The 21,371-nt window shown below is 40.3% G+C and overlaps 1 protein-coding gene across 2 annotated transcripts in view; it reads right to left on the bottom strand.

The window, feature by feature from the left end:
• LOC139751318 (rab-like protein 2A) overlaps nt 1-21,371 on the bottom strand; it is a 47,467-nt gene that overhangs the window by 16,649 nt on the left and 9,447 nt on the right. The window contains exon 6 of one of the 2 annotated variants that reach the window (XR_011713325.1): nt 16,679-16,861. Coding sequence is in view for 1 of the 2 variants with exons in the window: in XM_071666660.1 (XP_071522761.1) it covers nt 16,760-16,861 (102 nt within the window). In the remaining variant the exon portion in view is untranslated. Of the gene's footprint in view, nt 1-15,113; nt 16,862-21,371 lie in introns of those variants that run through there. The other variant, XM_071666660.1, reaches the window with a different exon arrangement.

Here is a 21,371-nt window from a genome sequence, read left to right as displayed (position 1 = left end):
CATACAGACGAGAACACAAGGCCTGAGAGACACAGTGACCTAAAAACTTTATACGTCGCGTTCCTGCCTTTTGGCGGGAGTCATCATATCCGGCAACACACATACACAAGATAAGACAACTAACTGGTTCATTTCCTTTTCTAACGTTTAGCTGACAAAAAAAGATACCTTTAATTTCGAAAAAGATCATATCCTATATCGTCTCATTGCTTCCCGAGACCTACTTACTGCTCAGGTTCAAACACTAGACACAAGATCCGTGATTATGCGGTTATAATTCATCATATTTGAACTTGTGACAATATTGTATGGGTTTGGCAGATTTTGTGTAGCTGTTACTGTATGGAGATAAGTCTACGAGCTATAATGTCGCATTCTGTCGACCTCTTTCTACGAAATTTCTTTATGAATTATATGTGTGGAAGGATTTGCTCCACAAGATTGCTGAGGCTTTAAGAGAAAATATTAGCATTACATTTTCTCAGTCCTACACAAAATGATACGTTTGTTTGAGCTATTAACTGCACTAAGTATCGTGCAATATTTCTGAGCCGGCAACCAACTGTCTACCCGCCTAACGGGACCTATGTCAACCAATTATCTTCGCTCTTCTCCAGATACTTTCCAACTTCCTCCATAAATCTTCGTTTCTTTATCTACAACTACAACACAAACATCCACAACTCGCAATCAATACTCATCATTACGATAATGCATGGACATGATGTTTATATGTATATTCAAGGTATAAACTCATCCACATTTGGAATAGTTGGAAGGGGAGTTAGCACCTCCTCCTCGACCCAACCCTGATTTATTGCCCTTATGAATGGGCTGCACGACTTGCTGATGTAGACATAAATAAACCTAAGCAACGTCGAAAATGGTGGACCTAATCATAACTGGAGGAGCCGGGGGTGAAGTCGGGAATACCTGTCTGTAGTGGACGTTTCGTAGGCTTCAAAAGTTAACGGTCACATGGACGGGCCGCCTTGGGATAAGCGTCCCATATTTTTTTTTTTCTTGTCTGCCCCTAGAGTCTCCCTACATACCAAGAGCAGCTAAGTCTTCCGGGTATACGCATCTCGCCCTAGTCTTGACATCCGACCGGATTAATAGTTTTTTTTCTCTATAAAGACTGACTACTGGACTGTTAAAGACGGTCAAACCGAAGAAAAAGATAGTTATTTTTATCTATTCAGCTCCGCATTAATGAATGTTCCATATGAACCTTTTTTTCTATGGAGTGACTTAACCATTGCCCTACTATCTATCTATCCATCTATGTATGTATGTATGTATGTATGTATCTATCTATCTATCTATCTATATCTATATATATATATATATATATATATATATATATATATATATATATATATATATATACATATAAGGTGTGCCCTTTTCACTGCTCTCTCTCGTTACTGTCACCCACTTGAGTGGATAAGTATCTAAGTGAAACCCAATATACGAAATAACCTGAAGGTTGCGCCCGGCACGTGCTCATGTTGTATGTAGGTGAGGAGGTATGTAGTACGTATGAGATTATGTGTATGTATGTTTGATTATGTAGGATGTATGGGCGTGTGTGTGTTTGTATGATGTGTCTGATGTGTAAATTACCTATTTCTACTGCACGGGGAGGGTCGTTTAAACTCGTGGGACCCCATCACTTGAACATTCTCTCCTGTCATACAACTTCTTCAACTTATGAAAGCTTACTTCATTAACTATGCCTCAGTCATCGAATTCCATTCATCCCCCACTCATACTGTAGAAGTACTTCTCATCTTTATTAACAAGTTTCTTGCTTTATTTCATGTTATGTCCTCTGGATGCTCTCTCCATACATCCTTCGACGAACTGTTCACTAGCTACGATATCAATCTGACTTAAAAACTCCCTCACTCCCCCTCACTCTTCTAGCCTTTCCTTGTAACTCGGCTCTCAATTTTGGTACTATCTATATTGCCCTCCTCTGCCCTTTCTCTATTTACTCTTTTTGTTTCTTAAAGTGCGGTGTCCAACTGTTCAAAGCATATTATAGTTTTCACCTTATATAGGATATGAACAGCTTGGTAAATATTTCCTAATCCACATCCTTCAATGTTATTCTAGTATTGCCAACGGACTGGCTGTTTCCTTTGATCTTCTACTTCGGGACTCAGGCTGCAAGTTAAGGACGATATCGACTTACGAGGCTCTCGCACAGATTCCTATAACCTATATCCTGCTAGATGTATAAGTGCGTGTAGGTATGCAATGTGAGGGATATGTACGCATGTTCGAGTATGTGCGGTATGTGAGGTGTGTGTAGGTATGTGGTACGTAAGAGTTTCAGGACTGTAAAGGTATGTAGGGTGATGTATATGCATGTGTTTAGCTTATCAGTCGTGTAGATGTGTGTAGATATATGGTGTTTAGGAGTGTGCAAGTTGTGGTTTGCGAGTTCCAACGTGCATGTTGGTATAAGTGACTTCTTTTTATCTGTATGTGTTTCAAGAAGGAACTTCTTGTGGAAAAGTTGGGTCTTGCTGTGACGTTGTGGTCTTTGCTTCTTGTTGGCCTAGTTGACGATGTTAAAATGCAACATACCGCAGTATGAGGATGGGAAATTATCTATGAGGTTTGTGAACTTTTGGAATCTATGGACTGCGTGGAAGGTGGCCAGACTGCCTTCCTGTTGATTTCATTATTCTTTTTTTGGTAGTTGTGCGAGTTGGGTGGGCCAATGGAGTGTTATCAGGATGGGTAGGTGGTAACAGGACTTGGGTAGGTGGTAACAGGACTGTGTTCCAGGTGGTCTTTGTGTGTAAGGATGCTGTGGTGGCTTCTTTCCTGTCACAATTTATCTAACTTTTCAGTTTTCACCACAATCATCCTCCACTTTATTATTATAGTACCTCTTACTTATTATAACTCTTTCCATAGTTTCTTTTGCGTTGTCTAGATGATCAGTACCTCCGAATTTCAGAGGTCTTCTCTCAGTGGAGTCATTCTCAATGAGGAACCTGATAACTGATCGTCTATCCTCGTCCTTCCTTCCAACTGAAGTTGGCAAGTTAATGGTTGTTTTCTACCTTTAGCTCTACTCCCTTACTTCAAATACCAATTTTTTCTTGCCACCCAAATGGGGTAACCAGACTCTGTTTAATTCAATGAGTATTGCAATCTATTCCTATAACATCTAGTCCATATACTTAATTTTGACAATAATAACTGATTTACTGCAGCAATTCTCCAGATGTCATGTTCTGGTGATGGGCTGGGGACTATGTCAACCTCAAGATTTCTCACACACAGATTACAGTAATTTGTGTCCTGCAAATGACAGTCCTTATCTGATCACATTTCACTGGGCCTTATCCTCACTTTACGTTTATCTTGATTTGAAATTTACCAACAATGTGCCCCATCAAATCTGGATCCTGTCTGGGTATCTTTATTCTCATGCCTTGACAAATTTCTCATATGTGCAAGTTTTTTTTACCTCCCAACCTGATATTTCACTCCTTGTAAAAGCAAACCTTACAGGCTTTTACTATAATGTTTCCCTGTTCTTTTTATCCATAAAAATCTCCCGTGCCATTCTTTCCAGGCCAATTGCTTCAGTAATTCCTGTATCTCATTTTCTTCCTTTCAGTCCAGACTTCATCACTGATTGGTATGTACCTCCCATTTCACTCTAACAATACTTGATTGCACCAAGTTGTTGGTTATCTTGTGTAACATAATGGCCACCACATCTTACCTTTTACCCCAAATCAAGAGCTCACTGACTTCTTTCATGCAATAAAACTTTGTCATGTTTTGTTCAACAAGGAATTTTCTCTCCTCTTCCCTCTTGAATTACCAGAAAATTTTATTCATAATCTTTAACTTCTCAAACAACACTACCATAGAATTCTTTGTGACACTGACCCTGTTTCCTTTCTTTTTTAACCATGGCCATGTTAACTGATATGGCTCACAAATAGCTCCCTTATGCTTAGCACCTTTACTCGATATTCATCTTTGCTACACAATTAATTTCCTGTTCTCCCTAATCCTCTGTCTGTTTCTCTAAGTTCTTACATCTTCAGACTGTCCATGTCTACATACAGTATATAAATACTTTACATATACTGCATTATATTCATTTATCATATTTTACTATACATAATCACTGTTTCCTGCATCAGCGAGGTAGAGCCAGGAAACAGATGAAGAATGGCCCATCCACTCATACACACACACACACACACACACACACACATTTTTTTTTTTTTTTTTTTTTTTTTTATACTTTGTCGCTGTCTCCCGCGTTTGCGAGGTAGCGCAATGAAACAGACGAAAGAAATGCCCCCCCCCCCATACACATGTACATACACACGTCCACACACGCAAATATACATACCTACACAGCTTTCCATGGTTTACCCCAGACGCTTCACATGCCTTGCTTCAATCCACTGACAGCACGTCAACCCCTGTATACCACATGACTCCAATTCACTCTATTTCTTGCCCTCCTTTCACCCTCCTGCATGTTCAGGCCCCGATCACACAAAATCTTTTTCACTCCATCTTTCCACCTCCAATTTGGTCTCCCTCTTCTCCTCGTTCCCTCCACCTCCGACACATATATCCTCTTGGTCAATCTCTCCTCACTCATTCTCTCCATGTGCCCAAACCATTTCAAAACACCCTCTTCTGCTCTCTCAACCACGCTCTTTTTATTTCCACACATCTCTCTTACCCTTACGTTACTTACTCGATCAAACCACCTCACACCACACATTGTCCTCAAACATCTCATTTCCAGCACATCCATCCTCCTGCGCACATCTCTATCCATAGCCCACGCCTCGCAACCATACAACATTGTTGGAACCACTATTCCCTCAAACATACCCATTTTTGCTTTCCGAGATAATGTTCTCGACTTCCACACATTTTTCAAGGCTCCCAGAATTTTCGCCCCCTCCCCCACCCTATGATCCACTTCCGCTTCCATGGTTCCATCCGCTGACAGATCCACTCCCAGATATCTAAAACACTTCACTTCCTCCAGTTTTTCTCCATTCAAACTCACCTCCCAATTGACTTGACCCTCACCCCTACTGTACCTAATAACCTTGCTCTTATTCACATTTACTCTCAACTTTCTTCTTCCACACACTTTACCAAACTCAGTCACCAGCTTCTGCAGTTTCTCACATGAATCAGCCACCAGCGCTGTATCATCAGCGAACAACAACTGACTCACTTCCCAAGCTCTCTCATCCCCAACAGACTTCATACTTGCCCCTCTTTCCAGGACTCTTGCATTTACCTCCCTTACAACCCCATCCATAAACAAATTAAACAACCATGGAGACATCACACACCCCTGCCGCAAACCTACATTCACTGAGAACCAATCACTTTCCTCTCTTCCTACACGTACACATGCCTTACATCCTCGATAAAAACTTTTCACTGCTTCTAACAACTTGCCTCCCACACCATATATTCTTAATACCTTCCACAGAGCATCTCTATCAACTCTATCATATGCCTTCTCCAGATCCATAAATGCTACATACATACAAATCCATACACACACATATATATATATATATATATATCCCTGGGGATAAGGGAAAAAGAATACTTCCTACGCATTTCCCGCATGCTGCAGAAGAAGGCTAAAGAGGACAGAAGCGGGAGGCTAGAAGCCCTCCCCTCCTTGTATTTGAACTTTCTAAAAGGGAAAACAGAAGGAGTCATGCAGGGAGTGCTCATCCTCCTCAAAGACTCAGATTAGGATGTCTAAATGTGTGTATGTAACCAAGATGAGAAAAAAGGAGAGATAGGTAGTACGTTTGAGGAAAGGAACCCGGATGTTTTGGCTCTGAGTCAAACGAAGCTCAAGGGTAAAGGGGAAGAGTGGTTTGGGGAGTAAAGTTGGGGGTTGGTGAGAGGACAAGAGCAAAGGAAGGAGTAGCACTACTTGTGAAACCGGAGTTGTGGGAGTTTGTGATAGAGTGTAAGAAAGTAAACTCCAGATTGATATGGGTAAAACTGAAAGTGGATGGAGAGAGATGGGTGATTATTGGTGCCTATGCACCTGGGCATGAGAGAAAAGATCATGAGTGGCAAGTGTTTTGGGAGCAACTGAGTGAATGTGTTATCAGTTTTGATGCACGAGACTGGGTTATAGTGATGGGTGATTTGAATGCAAAGGTGAGTAATGTGACAGTTGAGGGGATAATTGGTGTACATAGGGTGTTCAGTGTTGTAAACGGAAATAGTGAAGAGCTTGTAGATTTGTGTGCTGAAAAAGGACTAGTGATTGGGAATATCTGGTTTAAAAAGACATACATAAATATGCGTATGTAAGTAGGAGAGATGGCCAGAAAGCGTTACTGGATTATGTGTTAATTGATAGGCGCATGAAAGAGAGACCTTTGGATGTTAATGTGCTGAGAGGTGCAACTGAAGGGATGTCTGATTATCATCTTATAGAGGCGAAGGTGAAGATTTGTAGAGGTTTTCAGAAATGAAGAGAAAATGTTGGGGTGAAGAGAGTGGTGAGAGTAAGTGAGCTTGGGAAGGAGACTTGTGTGAGGAAGTACCAGGAGAGACTGAGTGCAGAATGGAAAAAGGTGAGAGCAAAGGACGTAAGGGGAGTGGGGAAGGAAAGATATGTATTTAGGGAAGCAGTGATGGCTTGCGCAAAAGATGCTTGTGGCATGAGAAGCGTGGGAGGAGGGCAGATTAGAAAGGGTAGTGAATGGTGGGATGAAGAAGTAAGATTATTAGTGAAAGAGAAGAGAGAGGCATTTGGACAATTTCTGCAGGGAAATTGTCCAAATAAAATAAAAGTATAAAAGAAAGTAGCAAGAGGTCAAGAGAAAAGTTCAAGAGGTGAAAAAGAGGGCAAATGTGAGTTGGGGTGAGAGAGTATCATTAAATTTTAGGGAGGATAAAAAGATGTTTAGGAAGGAGGTAAATGAAGTGCATATGACAAGAGAACAAATGGGAACATTGGTGAAGGGGGCTAATGGGGAGGTAATAACAAGTAGTGGTGATGTGAGGAGATGGAGTGAGTATTTTGAAGGTTTGTTGAATGTGCTAGATGATAGGGTGTTTTGGTCGAGGTGGTGTGCGAAGTGAAAGAGTCAGGGAGAATGGTTTGGTAAACAGAAAAGAGATAGTGAAAGCTTTGCGGAAGATAAAAGATGGCAAGGCATTGGGTTTGATTGGTACTGCAGTGGAATGTATTAAAAAGAGTGACTGTGTTGTTGACTGTTGGTGAGGATATTCAATATATGTATGGCTCATGGTGAAGTGCCTGAGGATTAGTGGAATGCATGCACAGTGCCATTGTACAAAGGGAATGGGGATAAAGGTGAGTGTTCAAATTACAGAGGTATAAGTTTGTTGAGTATTCCTGGGAAATTATATGGGAGGGTATTGATTGAGAGGGTGAAGGCATGTACAGAGCATCAGATTGGGGAAGAGCAGTGTAGTTTCAGAAGTGGTAGAGTATGTGTGGATCAGGTGTTTGCTTTGAAGAATGCATGGGAGAAATACTTGGAAAAACAAATGGGTTTGTATGTAGCATTTATGGATCTGGAGAAAGCATATGACACATTTGATAGAGATGCTCTGTGGAAGGTATTATGAGTATATGGTGAGGGAGGCAAGTTGCTAGAAGCAGTGAAAAGTTTTTATTGAGGATATAAGGCATGTACACGAACAGGAAGAGAGAAAAGTGATTGGTTCCCAGTGAATGTCGGTTTGCAGCAGGGGTGCATGATGTCTCTATGGTTGTTAAATTTGTTTATGGATGGGGTTGTTAGGGAGGTGAATGCAAGAGTTTTGGAGAGAGGGGCAAGTATGCAGTCTGTTGTGGATGAGAGGGCTTGGGAAATGAGTCAGTTGTTGTTCGCCAATGATACAGTGCTGGTGGCTGATTCATGTGAGAAACTGCAGAAGCTGGTGACTGAGTTTGGTAAAGTGTGCAAAAAAAGAAGAAAGCTGAGAGTAAATGTGAATAAGAGCAAGGTTATTAGGTACAGTAGGGTTGAGGGACAAGTCAATTGGGAGGTAAGTTTGAATGGAGAAAAACTGGAGGCAGTGAAGTGTTTTAGATATCTGGGATAGGATTTGGCAGCAGATGGAACTACGGAAGCAGAAGTGAGTCACAGGGTGGGGGACGGTTGAAGAATGTTTGGAAGGCGAGAACATTATCTCAGAAAGCAAAAATGGGATGTTTGAAGGAATAGTGGTTCCAACAATGTTATATGGTTGCGAGGTGTGGGCTAGAGATAGGACTGTTCGTAGGAGGGTGGATGTGTTGGAAATGAGATGTTTGAGGACAATATGTGGTGTGAGGTGGCTTGATCAAGTAAGTAATTAAAGGGTAAGAGAGATGTGTGGTAATAAAAAGAGTGTGGTTGAGAGAGCAGATGAGGGTGTATTGAAGTAGTTTGGCCACATAGAGAGAATGAGAGAGGAAAGATTGACAAAGAGGACATGTGTCAGACATGGAGGGAACGAAGAGAAGTGGGAGACCAAATTGGAGGTGGAAAGATGGAGTGAAAAAGATTTTGAGCGATTGGGGCCTGAACATGCAGGAGGGTGAAAGGTGTGCAAGGAATAGAGTGAATTGGAACAATGTGGTATACCGGGTTTGACGTGTTGCCATTGGATTGAACCAGGGCATGTGAAGCATCTGGAGTTAAACATGGAAAGTGTTGTGGGGCCTGGATGTGGAAAGGGAGCTGTGGTTTCAGTATTATACATGACAGCTAGAGACTGAGTGTGAACGAATGTGGCCTTTGTTTTCTTTTCCTAGTGCTACCTCGCGCACGTGCAGGGGAAGGGGGTTGTCATTATTCCCTCAACTGCCACATTACTCACCTTTGCATTCAAGTCACCCATCACTATAACCCAATCTCGTGCATCAAAACTACTAACACACTCACTCAGCTGCTCCCAAAACACTTGCCTCTCATGATCTTTCTTCTCATGCCCAGGTGCATATGCACCAATAATCACCAGGAAAAGATGGATAAACGGCATCGTTTGCTCATGTATAATGCACCAAAACCAGAACCCTGTATCCACAACCAGATCCCAAGAGACCTTCCTGTGCCCCCCCCCCAACTTCTTCATGTGCCCTGATTAAGCCTGTTGAGAGCATGTTGTCTCCTGTACACTACACTGATCTAATTCACTCCATTCCTTACACACACACACACACACACACACACACCCTGCATGTTGATGCCCCAAGCCTTCAAAGCATCTTTCACTTTATCCTAACACCTTGGTTTCCCCCTTTTCCTTATATCCTCTACTTCTAACATGTATACCCTCATTCATCCTCTCTTCACTCATCCTCTTCAAATGTCCATACCATCTCAGCACACCCTCTTCAAGTCTCTCATACATACTCTTACTACCACAATCTCTCTCCTACCCTATCATTTCTTTATCAATCAAGCCTTCTTACACCACACATTATCCTTAAACATTAAATTTCCAGCACATCCATCCATTTCTTTACATTTTTGCCTTAGGTTCATGCCTCACGGCACCAATGGAACAATTAAATAATCAATTCTATGCATCTTTTCTCTAAGAAACGGTGTCATCTCCCTTTACACATTCCTCAGTATGCCCTGAACCTTTGCTCCATTACCCACTCTTTGATTCACTTCAGTTCCCACAGGTCCATTTACTACTGTATCCATTCCAAGGTATATAAAACAATCAACTGCCTCCAAGTTTTCTGGATTCAAATTCACACTTCAAATTCACAAATAATCACCAGGAAAAGATCGAGAAACGGCATCATTTGCTCATGTATAATGCACCAAAACCAGAACCCTTTATCCACAACCAGATCCCAAGAGACCTTCCTGTGGTTCCCCCCCCCACCCCCCCACCCCAACTTCTTCATATGCCCTGATTAAGCCTGTTGAGAGCATGTTGTCTCCTGTACACTACACTGATCTTATTCACTCCATTCCTTGCACACACACACACACACACACACACACACACACACACACACACACCCTGCATGTTGATGCCCCAAGCCTTCAAAGCATCTTTCACTTTATCCTAACACCTTGGTTTCCCCCTTTTCCATATATCCTCTACTTCTAACATGTATACCCTCGTTCATCCTCTCTTCACTCATCCTCTTCAAATGTCCATACCATCTCAGCACACCCTCTTCAAGTCTCTCATACATACTCTTACTACCACAACCTCTCTCCTACCCTATCATTTCTTTATCAATCAAGCCTTCTTACACCACACATTATCCTTAAACATTAAATTTCCAGCACATCCATCCATTTCTTTACATTTTTGCCTTAGGTTCATGCCTCACGGCACCAATGGAACAATTAAATAATCAATTCTGTGCATCTTTTCTCTAAGAAACGGTGACATCTCCCTTTACACATTCCTCAGTGTGCCCTGAACCTTTGCTCCATTACCCACTCTTTGATTCACTTCAGTTCCCACAGTTCCATTTACTACTGTATCTATTCCAAGGTATATAAAACAATCAACTGCCGCCAAGTTTTCTGGATTCAAATTCACACTTCATAAAACCTGTCTCTCTTCACTGTTAAACTTGTTTTTACTCACATTTACTCTCAACTTTCTCCTTTCACACACTTCTAAATGCAGACTCAAGATTCTCGAATCTGCCACCAACACTGTATCATCAGCAAACAAATGACTAACCTCCCAAGCCCCCTTCCCCAAAAGACAACATACCTCCTCTTCTCTTCAAGACTCTTGCATTCATCTCCCTCATCACCTCAACTACAAAGAAATCAAACATTACTGGTGACATCACACTCCCCTGACAAAGACCTAACCTCACCTGGAAACACTCACCCTCCTCCTTCCAACTCCTACATATGCCTTATTCCCATAATAAAAACTTTTCACTTCTGGAAGCTTTTCTCCTACACCCTATACTCACAACACCTTCCACACAGCATCTATATGAAATTAATCACACACTTTCTCCAGGTCCTTTTGTTCCTGTAAGTATTACTCGCATACATTCTTCAAAGCAAACGCCTGATCCACACATGTTTTACCACACCTGAAGCCAAATTATTCCTCCCCAATCTGACACTCTGCTCTTGCTACCATTCTGTTAATAACTACTCTTCCATTCAACTTACCAGCTACACTAAACTAACTTATACCTCTGTAATTTGAACACTCTTGTCCCCCTTGCCTTTATAAAATGGTACTATACAGGCATTCTGCAAATTTTCAGGCAACATAAGCCAATCATACACTGCAAATCCTATGTAACGATCAACAACACCCACTCCCTTTCTTAAGAAAATCATCTGCAATCCCATCCACTACTACTTTGACGCACTTCATCTTATGTAACACTTTCATCACCTCTCTTTTTCCCAAATCATTTTCCACTTTGCATATCTCCACATTCAAACCAACCCACAATCAACCACCCTATCATTGAATACATTAAAAACCCTTCAAAATACTTAATCCTTCTCTTCACCTTGTTTCTGCCTGTTACCACTTCCCCATTTACCCCTTATGCTGCTATTCTCATTTGTCCCCTTGTTTTTCTCACACTATAAACCTCCTTCCAAAACATTTTCTTATTCTCCATAAAAAGGTGTTGATACTCACTCACCCCAACTCTCATTTGTTCCCTTTTTTAGCCCCTGTACCTTCCTCCTGGCCTCCAGCTGATTTCTCTTGTACATCTTCCAATCACATGCACTCCTTCCCTTCAAATAATACCCATACCCCTCTCTTTTCTCTTTCAATAGCAACTTAACTTTCTCATCCCACCACTCATTCTCACCTATCCATCTTCCATCTATCGCATGCCACACACTTCTTTCACACAGGTAAGCAGTGCTTCCTTAAACACTTCTGATTCCTCAACTACTCCCCTACCTTCATTCACTCTCCCCTTTTGCTATTCTACAGTAAATTTCTCCTTGTACCTCTTCTCAAAAGTCTCTTTTCCAAGCTCACTAACTATCACAACCCTCTTCCCACCCCATCATTTCCTTTTTTCCTACACACGTACCTCTACAGACCTTCACCCTCACCTGCACCAAGTAATGATCAGACATCCCATCAGTTGCCCCTCTTAACACATTCACATCCAAGAGTCTTACATTCACATGCCTATCAATTAGTACATAATCCAATACTGTAATACCCATGTACCATCTTTCCTACTCAATCTTGTACAGTTATGTACATACCTCTTTTCAAAACAGGTATTCCCTATCATCAATCCTTTTTCAGCACACAGCTCCACAAGCTGTTCACCATTCTTATGCACAACACCATGCCCCCCAGTTATATACAACTCCAAGCCCCCAGTTAAATCTTCAACTGCCACATTACCCACTCTCACACTTACATCACACATCACTAATACTTGATCCCTTGCATCAAGACTGCTGACACACTACCTCAGCTCCTTCCTTAACAACTACCTCTTTTTATTAGCCCTCTTATCTCCAGGTGCATAAGCACTAATAATCATCAACCTCTCATTATCCACTTTCAATTTTACCCACTTCAGTCTGAGGCTACCTCCTTACACTCTTTCACACATTACCACAACTACTCCAAAAGCAATGCTACCCTTTCCTTAGCTCTTGTCCTCACACTAAACCCTGACTTTAACCCAAAGATTGGTCTTTCTGGTCTTTAGCTAAGGTTATTGCTTACTTTTGTCACTCTACCTTTCCTTCACTTTTACATTCTAATGTTACTAAAGCTGTCTCTCCAGTAAACAAAGCAACTCTCATTGGTTCCCAATTCTCAAACTCACCTTGGATAACTAATATTCCTTCACTGCCTAATGCTCTCTTACTGATCCTATGCCCCTCTCCATAATCTCTTTGAAATATCTGAAACGTGCTGCTTTCTCTACACACAAGCAAGGCTTATGGTCCTGATGGCATCAATCCTCATGTACTGAACTTGCACCTGTGCTTGCCTGTCTGTTCCATTTCTGTTTAAAAACCAGAACTTTTCCTTCTTCTCAGAAGCATGCATTGGTATATCTCATCCCTAAGAAGGATGACCATTCTAACCCCTCAAATTATTGTCCTGTAGCTCTAAAATCTACTATTTCTGGTCTTTGAATCCCTCCTCAACTCCCATATTCTTAAACATCTTGAATTCCACAGTCTTCTCTCTGATCACTAGTATGATTTACGTAAGACGAGATCCACTAGTGATATTCTTTCCTATCTTACTAATGTCTGGCCATCATCCCTTGAGGAGTCCAATGTAGTTGCCTTTGACATATATAAAGCTTTTGACAGGGTGTGGCAACAGAGTTTCATTTCTAAGCTCCCCTGCTTTGGCTTCCCTTCCTCACTTTGCTCTCTCATATCTAGCTTCCTCTCAAGCCAATATAACTCTGTGGTTGTTGATGTATCAGCCTCCCCTCTTTCTCTATCAGCACCAGTGTCCCTTCATGTTCTGTCCTGCTCCTGATACTTTTTTTCCTTTTTATCACTGATTTCCTCTCTTCCACAAACAACCAAATGTACTTATACACTGATGACTCAACACTGCATTCCTCACACTGCATTCCTCCACATCCTTCAAATCTGCTCCTTCTCTAACTCAATCTGCATCTCTTCTCAACACAATTTCCTCAATAACCTCTGACTTGGACAGGGTATCTCAGTGGCACAGATGAAATCCAGTTAAGTTTAATGCCTCCAAGACCCAGTTTCTACCCATATCTCTGTTGAAAACTTCTCATAACTTCCCTCTTTCCTTTAACAGTTCTGTAATTCAGCCTCAATGAACATACTTGGTATTACTGTAACGTCCACTCTTTCTTGGAAACCCCACATTACAAAAATAGCTACATCTGCTTCTATGAAACTGGTAGTCATGGTTAGATGTCGAAATTTTTCTTCCTCCAAACTGTTCCTGTTTATATAAAAGGACTAATCCATCCTTGTATAAAGTATTGCTTTCACAACAGGGGTGGCTCTAATTCTACATTGCTACTTGACAGACTTGAGTTATAAGCAATCTGGCTTATGAACTCTCCCAGACTAACTTCAAAACTTGACCTACATGCCTCAAGGTGAAAAGTTGGTTCACTTTCCCTCTTCTATAAGTATTACTTTGCTCCCGAGAGATGGCTGCTTGTGTGCTGTCACCACTAGCTAGGCCATACTCAGCAAGCTGTTGTGTCACATGATTATTGTTTAGCTTTCGGCAATTCAAATGTGGGGCATTTTGATAACTGTTTCTTTCCTACATTTTGAAGCTTTGGAACTTACTACTCTCACATATCTTTCCCCCATAACTATTACCTGGCACATTTTAAAAGGCAGGTTTTTTCACTTCCTCCAAAATCCATAAATACTTTCCCCTGCCTATCTTTTTCTCTTTCATAATCCTCTCTATATATCAATTAAGGTAAAGCCTTGAAGTGGAATTTGTCTGTGACTAGAGCCTCCAATGTAAAGAAAATGAGTAGCATTATAAAAAAGACAAAATAACAAGTTATATTTTTCACCAGAAATCTGCCACATTTCCAGGAACATTCTTCACCTATTATACAGATGGTGATATTATATAGTAAATACTACAATTCAAATTAATCTCTTTATACTAAACACTGCACTTAGCTGTTTAGAGACTTGGTTCAATTTATGTACCATTCGAGGGAGAAACTTTTTCAGATATTTCTGGATTTTTTTAAGGAAATCATTTTTGTCTAAATGGATATGCATGAATTCTAGTAACATATCTAGACAATACATCTCCTTTTAATATTGAAAAAGTAACAGAAAAGATCAAACTCATAATTTCATTTTTTGGCGGATCAGTTTTGCAAACCAGCATTAAATTTCAATATGCAACAAAAGGATTAACAAGTTCACTTTGCAAAAAAAATGAGTGAAGTATAATCCTTTTCCAACTGCAAATGAATCGACACTCTCAGAATCTGATTTTAAAAATTCAAGAAACCTACGTGAAAATTGTTGCATATTTCCTGTCTGCAGGATACAAAGTAAAATGGTCATACAATGCCTTAGAAAACTGGATAATAACACATCATCCAATATTTCTACTGTAATTTGCAAACAAGTCATTATCATCTACAATACAAGAAGATACCTGAGAATTTTACTGCAAAGAAACTAAATTAATTATCTTAATCATTTCAGATTAGTTAAATTATACACTGGTTCATTAGCCCCAATATTTCTACAAGCCATGCAAAAATAAAACTAATATCTTTGTTATTCCAAAGGCAACAAACACTGTACCCAACGTCACAGCTTCATGCAACACAGATTACTCGAGATTCAAAAAACTGGCTTATGTTTAAAAACAACTCTCAAGTTATCTCAGTGGGAAAAAGCTTGGCTCAATCTGCATTTTGATCATACACTGTTCATAAATAAACCTACAGATTTGGATGATACATCTAAATGACACTGTTATACAACAGCCACTGCTCTCTCATCCTTCGTCAACTTCCACATTTTGTTGTAAGAAACAGCATGAAAAGTCAAAATGTTTCACAGAGGAGAAATTCCTACCACAGACTTAAACTGATGACATATTTACAACTTACAAGATCCTCAATGCATTTCATACCAAAATCAAGCATTCTTAAAAATGGAGGTAAGAGAAACTAATTCTATAAAGCATAGTAGACAATGATTCAAGAATAAATGCAATGACTGTTGATTTTTTTGAAAAAGGTGTATGACAAAGACACACAATCAATTTCTCTTTTTCAATATAGTGTAAAAGCCCAAAGGCCAAGACAGGAATACAAATTCTTCTTACATGGCAAGAATCAAGTAAGAAACGTATATAAAATTATCCAGGATTACACCATAGTCCAACATCCTCTAAACAACCTCAGCATCTTATATCTTTCTCTCCACAAAAGTCTCATATATTACTCTTTATCTAATGACAAGACTCTTCTATAATTATATGAAACTTTTCATAAAAGAAATCAAATTATCTATTATCTGTGGAGTGGATCAGGTGCCCACAACTTCTCAGTTTACTCAACTACTAGCAGTAATGCTGTATTGCCTTTACATATGTAATTTTGCCCACATTACGGTGATGTGGATTTGGTTTTGAATACTGTTAACCTGAATCTCAACTAGAAACCTGAAACTGGTTAACTGCAACAGTGTGGTGAGTATTGGGTAAATGGCAGTGCAGTAGCCTGAAGCACACATTTTCTTGGCTAAGAATTGTAGCTTACTGAATCCAATAAATGGGACACTCGGATGAATCACTCTACTTCATGTGCAAAATTCTTTTCGCAGAAGTACAACGAAAAGAAGCAAATATGGGAATCCAAATATGGTAGGATAAAATTTATGAACCAAGTCTTGGTAAGTTTCTTTTTAGACTGCATTACAACAGCTGTTACAAAACTATATATTACAGCTTAGTGCTACAGAACTAGATACAAGAGATTGAGACCACTAACCCAGTACAAGGATATGGCCAAAAAATTAAATACCATACTAGAGCTTGGTTATGGTGCCAGGCAAAATCTAACAAAACTAAAAAGAATCAGATCTATATTCTAAAAAACTAAATTCTAAAATCAGGTACTACATACTACAAACCAGGTCCAATCTGGTACCTTATCAGTGATGAATGAGCTACTTCTGCATTCTATTGAGCTGTTTTTCGACAAATAAATTAAAGAATAATGTTTTCTTCTTCATAAGTCCATTTCCATCTCTAACTCCTCCATAATCTGATCAGTGAAGTCTGTTGGGTTCTTCTTGTATTGGAAGGCTGCATTTATGGCATCCTTAAACAACTGTCAAGAGAGTAAAATTCTTATCATTAAAAAAAATGAGGTTGTCTAACACTAAAAATATTATCATCAATATTAAGTGGGTAAAGGAAACCATAGAAAGATCTGTGGGTTGTGGATCAGCAGCTGTAGTTTCAATGCATTACACATGACAACTAGAAAGTGGATGTGATCAAATGAGGCCATGTGTGGTTTGAGGAGGGTATATCAAATAAAAAATGTTCAGGTAAGATATAGGTGTTGTAGTAAAAGGAATATGAATGAAACAGCTGAAGAGTGTGTTCTGAAATGTTTGTGGACAGTTGGAAAGGATCACTGAGGAAATGACTAACATGGTATATATGTTGGAAGTGGTGGGAAAAGGGATAAGCAGGAAACCAAAGAGAAAGGCGAAGGATGGAGTAACAGATGCTCTGAGAGTTCAGGGCCTGAACATGCAGCTGGATGTGAGGCAGGCAAGGGACAGAGTGAACTGGAGTGATGTGGTAATGGGAGGGCAATATGCTGTCAATGGCCTGAACCAGGACATGCAAAGCAGTCTGGGGAAACCACAAAAGGTCTGTGGGGCCTCGTTGTGGAGTGGGGTCTTTAATTTTTTGTGTATTCTAAATGACAGCTAGAAAGTAGGTCGTCAGCAAATAAGGTCATTTCTTATCTTTTCCTAGCACTACCTTCTTAATGCATGACAAGGGAAACAGGTATGAAGAAAAAGAAGTTATCATTCATTATTGTTATTATTACTTTTATCATTACCTTTACAAATCTTCACCTTCGCCTCCACAAGATAATGATCAGACATCCCTCCAGTTGCACCTCTCAGCACATTAACATCCAAAGGTCTCTCTTTCAAGCGCCTATCAATTAACACATAATCCAATAACACTCTCTGGCCATCTCTCCTACTTACATACATATACTTATGTACATCTCTCTTTTTAAACCAGGCATTCCCAATCGCCAGTCCTTCAGCACACAAATCTACAAGCTCTTCACCATTTCCATTTACAACAGTGAACCCCCCATTTACACCAATCATTCCCTCAACTGCCATATTACTCACCTTTGCATTCAAATCACCCACCACTACAATCCAGTCTCGTGCATCAAAACTGCTAACACACTCACTCAGCTGCTCCCAAAACACTTGCCTCTCATGATCTTTCTTCTCATACCCAGGTGAATAGGCACCAATAATCACCCCTCTCTCTCCATCCACTTTCATTTTTACCCATATCAATCTAAAGTTTACTTTCTTACATTCTATCACATACTCCCAAAACTCCTGTTTCAGAAGTAGTGCTACTCCTCCTTGCTCTTGTCCTCTCACCAACCCCTGACTTTACTCCCCAAACATTCCCAAATCACTCTTCCCCTTTACCCTTGAGCTTTGTTTCACTCAGAGCCAAAACATCCAGGTTTCTTTCCTCAAACATACTACTTATCTCTCCTTTTTTCTCATCTTGGTTACATCCACACACATTTAGACACCCCAATCTGAGCCTTCGAGGAGGATGAGCACTCCCCGCTTGACTCGTTCTTCTGTTAGGGTGAAGAGAGTGGTGAGAGTAAGTGAGCTTGGGAAGGAGACTTGTGTGAGGAAGTACCAGGAGAGACTGAGTGCAGAATGGACAAAGGTGAGAGCAAAGGACATAAGGGGAGTAGGGGAGGAATGGGATGTATTTAGGGAAGCAGTGATGGCTTGTGCAAAAGATGCTTGTGGCATGAGAAGCGTGGAAGGAGGGTAGATTAGAATGGGTAGTGTGTGGTGGGATGAAGAAGTAAGATTATTAGCGAAAGAGAAGATAAAGGCATTTGGATGATTTTTGCAGGGAAACAGTGAAAATGACTGAGAAATGTATAAAAGAATGAGGCAGTTGGTCAAGAGAAAGGTGCAAGAGATGAAAAAGAGGACAAATGAGAGCTGGGGTGAGGGAGTATCATTAAATTCTAGGGAGAATACAAAGATGTTTTGGAAGGAGGTAAATAAAGTGCGTAAAACATGAGAACAAATGGGAACAATGGGTGAAGGGGGCTAATAGGGAGGTAATAACAAGTAGTGGTGATGTGAGAAGGAGATGGAGTGAATATTTTGAAGGTTTGTTGAATGTGTTAGATGACAGAGTGGCAGATATAGGGTGTTTTAGTTGAGGTGGTGTGCAAAGTGAAAGGGTCAGGGAGAATGGCTTGGTAAACAGAGAAGAGGTAGTAAAAGCTTTACTGAAGATGAAAGTCGGCAAGGTGGCCCAGTTTGGATGGTATTGCAGTGGAATTTATTAAAAAAGGGGGTGACTATGTTGTTGACTGGTTGATGAGGATATTCAGTGTATGTATGGCTCATGGTGAAGTACCTGAGGATTGTCGGAATGCATACATAGTGCCACTGTACAAAGGCAAAGAGGATAAAGGTGAGTGTTCAAATTACAGAGGTATAAGATTGCTGAGTATTCCTGGGAAATCATATGGGAAGGTATTGATTAAGAGGGTGAAGGCATGTACAGAGCATCAAGTTGGGGAAGAGCAGTGTGATTTCAGAAGTGGTAGAGGATGTGTGGATCAGGTGTTTGCTTTGAAGAATGTATTTGAGAAATACTTAGAAAAACATATGGATTTGTATGTAGCATCTATGGATCTATAGGAGGCATATGATACAGTTAATAGAGATGCTCTGTGGAAAGTATTAAGAGTATATGGTGTGGGAGGCAAGTTGCTAGAGGCAGTGAAAAGTTTTTATCGAGGGTGTAAGGCATGTGTACGAGTAGGAAGAGAGGAAAGTGACTGGTTACTAGTGAATTTCGGTTTGCGGCAGGGGTGCATGATGTCTCCATGGTTGTTTAATTTGTTTATGGATGGGGTTGTTAGGGAGGAGAATGCAAGAGTTTTGGAGAAAGGGGCAAGTTTGTAGTCTGTTGTGGATGAGAGGGCTTGGGAAGTGAGTCAGTTGTTGTTCGCTGATGATACAGCACTGGCGGATGATTTGGGTGAAAATCTGAAAAAGCTGGTGACTGAGTTTGGTAAAGTGTGTGAAAGAAGAAAGCTGTGAGTAAATGTGAATAAGAGCAAGGTTATTAGGTACAGTAGGGTTGAGGGACAAGTCTACTGGGAGGTAAGTTTGAATGGAGAAAAACTGGAGGAAGTAAAGTGTTTTAGATATCTGGGAATGGATTTGGCAGCGGATGGAACCATGGAAGTGAAAGTGAGTCATAGGGTGGGGGAGGAGGCGAAGGTTCTGGGAGCGTTAAAGAATAAGTGGAAGGCGAGAAAATTATCTTGGAAAGCAAAAATGGGTATGTTTGAAGGAATAGTGGTTCCAACAATGTTATATGGTTGCAAGACGTGGGCTATAGATAGGACTGTTCGTAGGAAGGTGGATGTGTCGAAAATGAGATGTTCGAGGACAATATGTGGTGTGAGGTGGTTTGATTCAGTAAGTAATGAAAAGGTACGAGAGATATGTGGTAATAAAGAGGGTGTATTGAAATGGTTTGGTCACATGGAGAGAATGAGTGAGGAAAGATTGACAAAGAGGATATATGTGTCAGAGGTAGAGGGAACGAGGAGAAGTAGGAGACCAAACTGATGGTGGAAGGATGGAGTGAAAAAGAATTTGAGCGATTGGGGCCTGAACATACAGAAGGGTGAAAGGCATGCAAGGAATAGAGTGAATTGGAATGATATGGTATATTGGGATTGATGTGCTGTCAATGGATTGAATCAGGACATGTGAAGCATCTGGGGTAAACCATGGAAAGTTTTGTGGGGCCTGGATGTAGAAAGGGAGCTGTGACAGCTAGTGACTGAGTGTGAACAAATGTTCCTTTTGTTGTCTTTTCCTAGAGCTACCTCACGTGCGTGCAGGGGAGGGGGGGGTGTCATTTCACGTGTGGCAGTGTGGCGATGGGAATGAATAAAGGCAGCAAGTATGAATTATGTACATATGTATATATGTATATGTCTGTGTATGTATATATATGTATATGTTGAAATGTATAAGTATGTATATGTGTGTGTGGACGTGTATGTATATACATGTGTATGTGGGTGAGTTGGGCCATTCTTTCGTCTGTTCCCTTGTGCCACCTCGCTAACACGGGAGACAGCAACAAAGTATGATAATAATAATAATCATTATCTTTACTAGCAATTACCATTATCAATCATCATCATTACTATCACCACTATTCTTATCATTATTATTACTATTATTATCAAAATTACTATCATCTATATTATCATCTTTATTATCATTATCATTTACTATTTTTATTTTTTTTCTTTAAAACTTGATCGGTTTCAAACGTCAGTGAGGTAGTGCCAGGAAACAGTCGAAGAATGGCCCATCCACTCATATACACATGTAAATACATAAACACACATACATGCACATATCCATACATATACATATCAACATATATACATATGCATACACAGACATTTCCATATATACACATGTGTTTATTCATACTTGCCTGCCTTCATCCATTCCCAGTGCCACCCCACCCCACAGGAAACAGCA

This window comes from Panulirus ornatus, chromosome 11, assembly GCF_036320965.1.
Source record: "Panulirus ornatus isolate Po-2019 chromosome 11, ASM3632096v1, whole genome shotgun sequence".
NCBI lineage: Eukaryota > Metazoa > Arthropoda > Malacostraca > Decapoda > Palinuridae > Panulirus > Panulirus ornatus.
Note: the sequence above shows the minus strand (reverse complement) of the source record. Positions and strands in the feature narration are given on the sequence as shown.